Source organism: Euphorbia lathyris, chromosome 3 (assembly GCF_963576675.1).
Source record: "Euphorbia lathyris chromosome 3, ddEupLath1.1, whole genome shotgun sequence".
In the NCBI taxonomy this organism is placed as follows: Eukaryota; Viridiplantae; Streptophyta; class Magnoliopsida; order Malpighiales; family Euphorbiaceae; genus Euphorbia; species Euphorbia lathyris.
Genome location: NC_088912.1, coordinates 65,485,873 through 65,498,246, shown reverse-complemented (window position 1 = coordinate 65,498,246; position 12,374 = coordinate 65,485,873). Strand labels below are relative to the sequence as shown.

Sequence of the window (12,374 nt, the reverse complement as noted above, 5' to 3'; positions counted from 1 at the left end):
GGCAGCGCGTACCACCCATCTAAAGGTGGATCGGGTGGCGCATACCACCCGTTCCATGGGTGGATCGGGTGGCGCATACCACCCGTTCCTTAGACCGAACGGGTAGTTCATCCGTTCGGCCTAAGGAACGGGCAGTATGCGCCACCCGTTCAGGCAAAAACCAACGAAAAAAAATTCAAAATTAAAAAATTACGTTTTTAATAATCGTAATATTACCTCGTGCTCGAAATCATTATCTTCGGGAATGCTTGGATCCATTTTTGGAAAATCCGGGATTTGTGCTCGGGAGAGAAAGGGAGAGAGAGTTTTTAAGGTTTTGGAAGAAAAAAAATGACAAGGGCAATATGGTCAAAAGGGTGCGGTGAACCGTAATTAGAGGGCGGTATATAGCAATGCCCAAAATATATGGAGTTTGAACATTGCAAATTTCGAAAACAATTATTAGGATAATTTTACTTATTCACTTTATACTATAATTATTTTCAAAATATATGAATATTCAAATTCATGAAAGCTGTTCAAAAGTTAAATTATTTCTTATTAAATAAAAAAAAAGTAGAACATAATCCAATTCAAAGTAATTGTTTATTATCAAAATAGGCCAGAGCTCTAGATATAACGAAGCAATTCAGATATGGGAATTGTTGCATTCTAGAATTGCAATAAGTGAGATTAGACGACACACCAAAAAGACAAAATTAAATAATCAGCCAATATAAATTATTGTTGTGATAATATAAAAAAATATTATTGTTGTGACAAAGCCATCAGCCAATGCAGCCTTATAAGTTGTAATTTCAGTTTTTTCTATAAAAGTAAAATAAAATAATTTTGATTTTAAATGAGTAATATTATAAACTTACATACCGACGCCTTTGTGTTGTGTGATCTGCAAAACGGATGCCGAGCATGGGTGGCATCTCTTCGTGGGATACGAATTTGCTGTTTCGTGTTGGCAGATGGTCGGATTGCCTGCGCCGGTATGGGACCGAGCCTCCTGGCACTTAGTAACAAAATTTTTGACATACCCTTAACCTTAACCTTATTCTTTTCGAAAAAAAAAACCTTAACCTTATTACAACCCAATTTGACTGTTTTTTATATCATTTGAGTCATTAGCAAAATAGAGGTACTCGGATGAATGTATCAACTCACCATAACTTTAAGCAAGCACAAAAGCTGAGAGCAAAACATTTAGCCACCAAAAATTGTGTGATTGAGCGAACAACCTTCAATGAGGTGTTTATTAAGATTTTTCCTTAATCTCGTTTAAGCTAACATGCCTCCTTTTACTTAAAAGTATGATCTTTCCCAATCGAATTATGGCTTTTAGGCATCGTGTTTTTATTTACTCTCTAGATGCATGTGATTACACCTGGTCGTTTTGTGTCGCTCACTTGGTTAAACTGAGAGGTTTTCTAGTTCGGCTACTTCATTTTCGGGTTTGGTTTCAGTTTACTTGGGGACAATTAAAGCTTTAAGTGTGAGGAGGTTTAATAGGGTATTTTATCCCTATCTTATGCGTATAGCCTCTTCAAAGGGACTAACCACACCGACAGATTCGATCTGAGTAAAATCTTCACGAGAAATGCTACCCTCTAATGGTCTTGGCCTCACCATAGTAGGAGTTGGCCCATTCTCAAAAGCCTCATTCACCCTCGGGAAAGGAACGACTGCAAGCGCGACAACATTAGCTTCTCTATCGACGATCTCTCTCTCCTCGTTAACATATGAGCCGAATAGCTAGGTAAGACTTGATAAATACCTGCAATGCGAAACAAAGGAATCAAAAGCAAAAAATTTACCTCAAAGAAGATCATCATATTCATCCATAACCGTGGCATAAAGCACTCCATCCGAGCCTCTCAAGACACATGATATGTATCTCTTAACCATTCAATCATGTCCATAAAATCCCATTCAAGATCAAACATAATTAGTTGATCCGAACCCTCTACTTAGCCTCAATCAGCTCCCTTTCCTGTCTCCACCCATTATGATCTTCGGGAGTCGGATTCCAATCCACACGAAATGTGAAACCATTAGTAAGGATGGTTCACATCATCCTTATTCAGACAAACCAAGAACCATTTTATCTTGAAGCCACTAAAGTTGTCCTTCTTCTTGGCCAAGAAAGTGGCCCGCTCTTTAGGCATCTTCCAAATGACAAGGTCACCTATAGTCCTCACCTTAGACCTCAAGAGGCAATGAATATGGCCCGATTCAGCTCAATGCCCATATTATGGGCAATCTTCGCAAATGCTATAAGCTCCACCCAAAAATTGGAAGAAATATAGGAAGGACAAAGTGAAAATTCCCTCAGAATCTCCACAACACTACTAATAAGAGGAAATCGCGGTCCAAACTCAACATGTTGGGTATAAATTCCAAATAACAACGACGACCAGTGTTCACCTGGTAAGAAGGGAAGGGAAGAAACACATTCATCCTCTATAAATCAAGATGAGCAAAAAAAAATACTGTAATTTCTCTACAATCAGCAAAAAGGGATACTCTTCAACCCATGAATAAACCTTCTTCCCAAATGCTTTGTTCACCGCCTTCTTCCCAGAAGACTTATCAGCCTCAAAAGCCTTTTTAGGATTTTGTTTCTTAGGAGCTATAATCAGAAAAAGAAACCCTGCAAAATAAAGGAAAGGTTAAGGGTAGTTGGGTTTAAATCAAAATCGTTAGAAGAATAAGAAGAACAAGAAGCAACAAGAAAGCAAAAAGAAAAGGGTGAACGAAACTCACCAAACACTTTCTTCCTTTTATACCATTGAAGAACAGACATCATCATTACTAACATATAATGATCAGAGAGTATTAACTGCTCCTATCATACCCCCTAAAAGAACACAAACTGCAACACGTGGTGAGCCACGAACCATTGTCAACTTGAACGACACCCAAAACACAGAAAAACACGCTCTAACATAACTACATTTAAAAGTCTACCAAACGACGAAAAAATATATTATCAAGAGCCTACATAACCTCTTTATCGGTCCATCATTTCTATAAAAAAAAAATCCCAAAATTATCAAGAATCATCTAGTACAATACTTTCCGAAGTCAATGTTTTCTCGTCCTAAAGACCGATAAATTGGACCTTGGAGGTACATCTGATATCAGACGAAAACTCACCCACTTGGAACTTAAGAAGCCCGGACCATCACTAAAAAAAGAGCACGTGGATTCACCACAACGAAGCTGCTCAATACAGTTTTGACTTGGGAAGTCTCCAAAGACTCCATCAAGATCGATTTGTTACAACAATCACGCATGATCCCGTAAATCATGGACCTAGTGGGCTTGAGGGATATTGAGCCCCAATATAGGGGTGCACGTTCACCAATCAACATGTGACATGTAGCATGTCTCGCTTCTAATCTTATAACCTTTTTTCTAAAGCTCGATCACAGTATAAATAGAGTAAGGCACAACTCAAGCTAGACTACTTCATTCATTCATTCATTAAACTTACATTATAGCTTTGATTTACTATTGTGTTCATTCTCATGTCTTTCCTCAATATTGACTTAAGCGTAAGAGCGAGTTAGCTAGACTCCTGCCTTCCCCCTTTAAACATTGCTTTTGTCCAATTGCAAGTTTATTTGCTAATGACATAAAACACAAGGTACATTTTTGCAAAATTTATACCACGTGACTGTCTTTGCAAATGCATGAAATCACATAGTTTGTTTTTGTACTTTTTCTTTAGAAAACTATATTTTATTAATAAAACATGCCACATACTTTTATTTGTAAATGTTTGAATTGCAGACTTGTGTTTTTAAATAAGGCAAATCAAAATTTTTGATACTTTACCCTTAATTATCTAGAAAATTCTTCAACATTGGCGATGAATAATTCAACAAAGGATGCTAAGAATAATGTAATTAGTTTGCAGTTGCTAAAAGTAAAAAAAAAAAAAAAAACTCCTATTGTTTTACCGATTTGCAAAGAAACAAATGCGATATTTTTTTTCAAAAAAAGAAAAGGCATGTGCTTTATCTAGTTAGAGAAACAAATAATTTGACCAACAATGTTAGTTTTTCATTATATGGCATATTAACTTGACTTTGCTGACTTGGCACAACAATAAAATATTAACTTTGATGACTTAGACATATTAATTGATAAGTTGTCATATTTACTTAATGAGATGACCAACAATGTTAGTCAAATTTTATGTTTTGCTAAATATGTAAAACACATGCTCTTCTATAATTGCCTTTCTATACTTGCAAATCAATAAAATCAGAAGGATTTATTTGTCTTGTTTATACTTCTCTCTATTTTTTTTAATGAAAACGGGAATCAATGGAAAGAACTGAGACGATTAATCCCAACTAGGTTGACACCAACCGAGCTTCAGAACAAACCAAAGGACCAAAGATATTATTAAAATAAACTGAAGGAAGTTGGGGTGTCACTACTTATTCTTCTCCTCCGGCCTTTCTTTCCTCGGTCCTTTTGGAGGATGTGGTGGGGGTTAGCTTCCCAAGGCTGATCCCGGGTTAGTTCTTGTTTGTTTGTTTTTTTTTATTTTCTTGTTCCTACAAAAAAAAAAATTAAAATAAACTGAAGAATACAGAAAGGAAAGCAATGAAACAACCCTATTACATGAAACGGAAAACTTCCGTTCGATTAGCGTCTTTAAAAACAAACTGAGAACAAAAACTAGGGTAGGAGTTCCACCAAGTTTCAGAGTTCACGGATAACGCAAACTTCGATAAACAATCAACAGTAGAGTTCCCTTCCCTATAAATATGTGATATCAGAACTGTATTTTGACGAATGATTTGAAGGCAATACCTCCAATCAGCTGCAATACTCCAATGAACTTGTGTTGAACCTTCATTAATCAACTTGACCGCATACGTAGAGTCACTTTCGATCCAAAGAGGAAACCAATTGCAACTTTCAGCTTTCTTAATAGCAATTATAATCGCATGAAGCTCGGCTAGATAAGCTTCTTGGCAATTCAAACGGACAGCAAAACAAGCTAAGGGGAAACTCCTGCAATTTCGAAAAATCCCTCCCACACCAGCAGCAATATCCGAAGCCGCACCATCCGTATTCACTTTCAACCAGTTCCGGGGAGGAGGCTTCCAACGGAAAGCAAGAAGACGCCTTGGTGGACTGGGGTTACCCGTTAGACCAAAATTGTCCAAAATTCTTTTATCATCCATTGTGTTTCTCATGTAACCTTTAGTTAAAAAAGTTACTTCCTTTACACAACGTCAAACCAAACGAACAACAGAAAGAAGAGAAGGTTTAACATTGTTGAAGACACAATCATTCCGAGTTCTCCAAATCATCCAAAAAACTGAGATAACCGCCGAGTTCCATAAAGGAAAAGTTTGAGAGCTCATATCTACAGCCATAGCCGACTCAACCAGCGCCTGCACTGAAGAAGAACAATTAATTTGGACCCCAAAAGTGCTGCAAACAGCAGCCCAAAGTCTCTTTGCAAAATCACAGGAGATACAAAGATGAACCACTGATTCACCCTCGGCTTCACACAAACAGCACCACGATGGCGTAATCATCCCTCGTCGTCGAAGATTATCAACCGTAGCTAACTTCCCCATCAAAGCTTTCCAAAAAACAACTGATCTAGATGGAGGCGGAAATTCTTTCCAAAGAAAACGATACCATTTTAAGTTTCGTGTCGGCGAGTCAAGATGCATAGTACTTTTAATAGTGAAACAGCCATTGCTAGATGGCTTCCAGACACATAAGTCTTCTCCAACTACGTTTAACCGAATTCGTTTAATCTTGTTCTCCACCATGGAGTTAAACGGCAAATCATCGGACCAACGCCCTTCAAAAATGAAATCTGAAACAGTTGCAGTGCGGGTTGGGAGATCAGTTGGATTGATTGCCATTTGTTCTGCAACCGTAGGCGTGATCCAGTTATCCGTCCAAAACCGAAGAGTGTTGCCCTCTCCAATGATCCAAGAAGTATTAGCTCGAATCGTATTGAAGCTGACACGCAGTGAATTCCCAATAGAAGACCCGCCTGAAATATTCTTTGGCTCATGGTGGTTCAAAAAACGCCCTCTCAGTAGGCTAGGAATAAAACTCTCACCTTGAAAAACTCTCCATCCCAATTTGAGAATCATAACTAAATTGACCTTATCAAGATTTTTGACATTTAAACCCCCGGCTGCTTTAGGAAGGCACACGTTTTTCCAAGAGACAGTGACTGATTTTTTTGTATGAATATCACCCGACCATAAAAAATTCCGCATAGATCGATTTAGCAAAGTAAGGAGCGACCTTGGCCAGCGATAAATAGCGAAAGAGTGAAGAAGAGCACTATTAATTACCGAATTAATTAACACTAATCTCCCGGCCATAGAGAGAGTGTTACCTTTCCAGGAAGCAAAGCGGGATAAAATCTTATCCGCCAAAGGTTGGAGTCAGCACCGTTTCGCCACACCAAAGAAAAGCGGAACACCCAGGTAACTAATCGGATAGCTTCCTTGCTCCATGCCAAGCATTTGACTAATTTCTCCAATTCTGTTTCTCGAAAGATGCCTACCAACATAAAAATTGGATTTGTTTGTATTGATAAATTGATCTGAGAAGCTAGAGTACACATCTAAGATATCCATCATACCCCGAATATTACGCTTAGTCGCCTTCAGGAACAACAAGATGTCATATGCGTAAAGGAAGTGACTTGGAAAGATAGTGTTTCTTCTGTAAAAGCAAGGTTGAAGAGCTCCCAATTCAACACGCCTCGAAATCAGCCGGCTAAGAAAATCCTCTGCAATGCAAAAAAGAAGAGGCGAGAGAGGATCCCCCTGTTTGACACCCCGAGAACAAGAAAAGTAACCTGTTGGTTTGCCATTTATCATAATGGAGATTCTGGAGGAAGTGAAAATAGTTTTAATCCATTCCCTAAAAACCGCAGAGAACCCAAAAACAGTTAAAACTTCAAAGAGAAAGTTCCAATTAATGGTATCGAAAGCCTTTCTGATGTCGATCTTCACCGCCATATTATTACCCAACGTCTTCTTATTCAGCAGATTAACTCCCTCAGAAGCACCCGCAATGCAATCAGAAATCAATCTTCCCTTTATGAAACCAAATTGGTGCGGGGAGACAATAGTCTGCGCAATACCAACAAGCCTTGAGGCCATAGTTTTGAAAGGAGACCGAGGCGATCGCCTGAGGCGAGAGGCGGCCCAGGCGATCGTGCCTCCGCCTTCTGTAGTGTAAGGCGGGCGAAATTCGAAAGGCGACCGCCTTTTCATCTCAGGCGCTAGGCGGTGCAAGGCGAGAGGCGGTCGCCTGAGAGTTTCAGGCAAGATTAAGTGAAATTAGGTCAAAGGTAAGAATATTTATACAATATGGAACTTCATCTCCTCCACCAGACTTCTTCGACAACTCCTCTTCATCTCCTCCAGACAACTTCGACAACTCCCACTTCATCTCATCCAGACAATTTCAACAACTTCCCTTCCACCACACTGATCTAAGTAACAGGTACGTACATCTCTTCTCTGTTTATAATTTCAATTTCTGAATTCATCTCTTCTCTGTTTCTAAATACACAAGACAATACTTCTTTCTCTCTTCTCTTCTCTGTTCTATTTGTTACTTCATTTTCTTACTTCATCTAGTCTCTTTTCTGCCCAAATTTTTGTTATTGGTCTAAATGTTATGTTGCCCAAATTTTTATAAAAATTTGTGAAATTTTTACAAGTTTATTATTAGTTGTTTGTGTTGTGCAAAATTCTTATTAGTTTTGTTTAATTTAATTATTAGTTTTCTTATTTTCAATCTAATAGTTTGCAACCTTTTATTAACTGTTATTGGAAAACTTTTACAGGAAAACTTTTGGAGGTAAAGAGGCCAAATTGGTATTGGACTCCATGTGCAGCTCATTGCATTGATTTGATATTGGAAGATATCGGCAAGATGGTCCTTCGTTTAATATATTATTAAGAATTAGGTGTTATTAGGATTGATGATGATATGTTATTAGGATTTGGAACTTTTTTTTTGTGTGTGTATGTGTTTTACAACTTTAGAAGTTAAACTATTAGATTTGAGTTATGATTTTATTTTTTTGTGTTTTTCTAATTTTTTGTCGCCTCACGTGCGAGAGGCCGTCGCCTCGCCTCTCGCCTCGCCTCAAGGCGATATTTTGCCCTTGTCGCCTCGGCTCACCTTTCGCAACTATGCTTGAGGCCAAAATTTTAGTCACAATTTTGAAACAAAAATTACTAAGAACGATTGGTCTGAACTGATCAATAGAAATAGCCGATGCTACTTTTGGAATGAGGACCATCAGATTAGAATTCCAACCTGTAGACATGAAACCAGAAAGGAAAAAACTACGCACAACAGAGCAAACGTCGGACCCAATAATTGCCCAATAAGCCTTGTAGAAATTGCCTGAGAACCCGTCTGGCCCCGGAGCACTTAAACCATCCATGTGCAGAACCGTGTCACGGATCTCCTCGGTGGTAGGAACTTGAGTGAGCATAAGATTGTCTTCTTCAGTTACCATATTCGGCACCACATCAGCAATAATTTCCGTATTGGGAAGCACTGTAGCAGGAGCAGCAAAGAGGTCTGAGTAATAATTCACTATATGGTGTTCAATCTGAAGTGATCGTTCCGTCAATGCTTAAGTTGTTCTATTAACTTCATTAAAAAAAAAAAAAAGAACATGTAGATCACTGATAATCACAGGCTAAGCTGAGAGATTTGTGGGCATGATGATGGTAATGTCAAGAAACGAGTTTCCCTATCTATAATCCACAGAAATTGATGCTATGGAGTGTCTTCTATTTTGGTCCCTACTTTGCTACTTCTGCACTTTACTATATTAGGCAGGTGATTACCAGAGCCTCCTATGTGATACCTATCCTGTTTTCCTTCTACTTTCAGCTGCCCTGCTATGAGCTCAACCAACTAAATCTTCAAACCATAACTCAACTTCTGTCTATTTACACCTGCATTGCTATTATTTTTTATTTGTAATGCTGCATAACTTTTGAAAAGACACCTAGAATGATAGATGCAAATATTGGGGCTCCTGTACTCTATTTCATTTGCTATGGAAGAAAATATATATTTTTGATGAACTGTTGAGCCCCTCAGAGATCCTACATGCCTTACACAACTATATTCCACCAGACCATGTTAATAAGATCAAATAAATTGATAGGGTAAGACTAATATATGAAAAACAAAAATCTTCACATTTCCAAATATGTGTATAAGCATAAAAAGTCAAAACTACAAAATTCCATCAAACAAAAAGAATAATCTCAATTATGAAATACTTCCATTCCATAGATTAGCCTTTACAAACTAAACATCCATGACGCAAGAAGAAGCTAATCTGATTATCAGTAACAATAAGTCCACATGGTGGGATAATTTTCCTCAAAGACGGTCTTGAAAATACCATAGATGCAAAAGTATCAACTACCACATTATCACACCATTTCAAATTTATCTCCCGCAATCTAGTACAGTTTTGAACCACTTCATACACTCCTTTTGCAGTCACATTCAAGCAGCCCTCTAAATTCAAATGCAAAAGCATCTGGCATCTCTTAGCAATAACGGCCAATGCTTCATCATCAATTCCTGGTCCTTGAATATGTAAAACCTCTAATTTCGGAAGTTGAAAGCTTACCTCAAGATTCTTTATCCCCATGCAGCGATTCATCTCCAAATGCTTAACTTCACTGCAATTTCTCAAAACTGCTTTGATTCCTTCTTCGGTAATAGTAGGGCAACAGCTAATGTCTAGCACTTGTAAATTGGGGCAACAAAACCCAACTTTTTTAAGGCATTCATCACTCAGACTGTTATTCCCAACCAGTTTTAGAGACTTGATTCGGGGATTGATCATCAAATCCCCTGAATATTCTTCCACCCCCAAGTTTGTTCGCTCCATTTTAACATCTTCCAACAAATGACAGTTTCTTACAAGGGCAAAGAAGCTCAAACTCGTGAGCTTAGAACATGAATTCAGATTTATGAAAGACAATTTAGAGAGGAATTTTGATAACTCAATTACTGATTCATCAATAAGGAAATTTGCCCCCTCAACATCTAAGTATACAAGAAACTGACACCTATAAAGTAAAGAGGAAAGTCCAACAGAAGTGAAATTATAGCAGTGGGAGATGGTCAGCTTCTCTAATGGAAGACAGGCTTCAGCAACCAAACAGAGGAACTCATCAGAGATAAACGAATTCGAGAGATGAAGCTCACACAAATTTTTAGCATAAGCAAACGACTCTTGGAAATATGAATCTATAGAAGGAATTCCAATAGCATCCAAAGTAACAGAATTCAAGTTAGCACAATTTCGCAGAACAACACCAATTCCACTCTGAGTTATGAAATCACAGTCACGAATCACGATTTCTCTTAATAATACGCAATTCAATGATAGATAGCGAAGGGATTGATCAGTAATGAAGTAGTTACCAGAGAGGTCGATCTTGCGGAGCTTATTGAGCTTCTTTGTCATTTCGATAATCCCGTCATCCGCTACAACCCCGAAGAAAGAATGCAAATCCAAGGAGCCGTTTGGATTAAAACGAGAAGAATACTGAGGAAAGCTAATATCAAGTTCTTCAAGAAGTGGAAAAGAATTCCCGATTTCAATTAGATGGCTATCTTGTAAACTGCATATCTTTGAGCAATTCAATTTCCTCAGATTCCTCATGGTCAATCCCAGTGCTTTGACACCAATTGAGGGAAAGTGGATTTGGTTTGAAAAATCGAGGGATTCGATGTCGAGACCAGATTTGGAGATTCGACAGAGAACTGAATCGAGATCATCATTGAATTCACGGATTTGAATGGCTTTCAGATTGGGAAATCTATCGATAAGGCGGGGAAGGAGAGAGAGCATATGAGGTGAGATAGACAATGTATGGCGGAGGTGATTGGTGAGTGAGAGAAAACGAGAGGAGACCAACGAGAGGGATTCGAAATGACGATGGTGATCAAGGAAACTGAAAATCAACTCCCAGCATTCGGGTGGCAAATCCACTGGTTTCTCAGTCATTTTTCTCCGTGAGATTTTTGAGAGAATGAAATCGGTCACGGAGAAGACAATCAAAGATGGAAGAAGGAAACCAAATCGAAAACAAAATACTACTCCCAACATTCCATTGTATAAATTGTAGGGTATTTTACATAAATTAAAAAAAACCTAATACATAAATAACTCTTTAAATTTATCCAAATTTTGCAACTGTCTCCTCAAATTTTTAATTATAACAACTTATCTCTTAAACTTGTTCTATTGTAAAACATAACTCCTCAAACTTATCTAATTACAAAATAGAACCCTAAATTGTTGACACGGACTGCAATTGAAGATACACGTGAAATACAAAAGCTGCAAACGCTCGTGAAATGTGATAATCAGATCTTTAGACCCAAAAAAATCAGTATTTAAGTAACCAAATCCTCAATTCTTCAACTTTTTCTTCTTCTTTTTGTTATTCGTATTCGTTTTTTAGTGATTTCTTGATTCAAAGTTTTGAGATATTATGATGGTGAAAATGTGTTTACGTGGAGAAATAGCTCTATTGAAGATTTCATGGCGTGATACGAATCCAGGGAAACGTTTTTACGGTTGCTTCAAGTACGGGGTAAAAAAATCCCAATTTCGGGTTATGTTTTACACTTGGACAAGTTTGAGGGGGTAATACTTTACAATTTGACAAGTTTGAAGGGTAAGTTGTTACAATTGAAAGTTGAGGGGGGCGGTTGCAACATTTGGACAAGTTTAGGGGGGTTATTTGTATATTAGGTCATTAAAAAATATATTGGTTAACTAAAAAAAATTCTCTCTCATGTCACTATTGGGAATAAGCATTCAAATATTAAAAAACACATATATTAATATAAAAAATTTAATATTTAAACCAAAAAACTAAACTAAAAGTTCTTGGAATCATAGAATAACTTATATTTAGGGAAAAAACTAATTTGCTAGAATTACCTATATTTTTTTTTTGAATAACAGCTAAGTTTATTGAATAGAATCAGCTAAAAGAATAGAATACAAGAATGAAGGAGCACAGGACCACTCCCCACGATCAGACAAAGAATTGGCCGCTCTGGCTAAACAATGAGCCGCACAATTCGCTGAACGTTTAACGAAAGAGACAGAGGAATTACCCAACTCTTTTAATAAAAGAATACAATCAAGAATAATGTCTGAGAAATAAGAAAAAGAAACACACGGCTTGTTAATCGCCAGAACCACAGGTAAACAGTCCGAGCGAACATCCACATTCCTGTATCCATTTGCCTTAAGCCATGACAACGCTTCCTTTATAGCAATAGCTTCAGCCGTTCCGGCA

General features: G+C 37.7%; 1 protein-coding gene across 1 annotated transcript; it reads right to left on the bottom strand.

Moving 5' to 3' along the window:
* Positions 1 to 9,212: 9,212 nt before the first annotated feature.
* Positions 9,213 to 11,165, bottom strand: LOC136224778 (uncharacterized). Its single transcript, XM_066013197.1, has one exon. It carries the CDS (start codon positions 11,063 to 11,065, stop codon positions 9,332 to 9,334), a length of 1,734 nt encoding a protein of 577 aa, XP_065869269.1. The 5' UTR covers positions 11,066 to 11,165; the 3' UTR covers positions 9,213 to 9,331.
* Between the last annotated feature and the right edge of the window lie 1,209 nt (positions 11,166 to 12,374).

Coding starts and splice junctions, on each gene's coding strand:
- LOC136224778 (XM_066013197.1), bottom strand. CDS start 11,065: ATGACTGAGAAACCAGTGGATTTGCCACCCGAATGCTGGGAGTTGATT.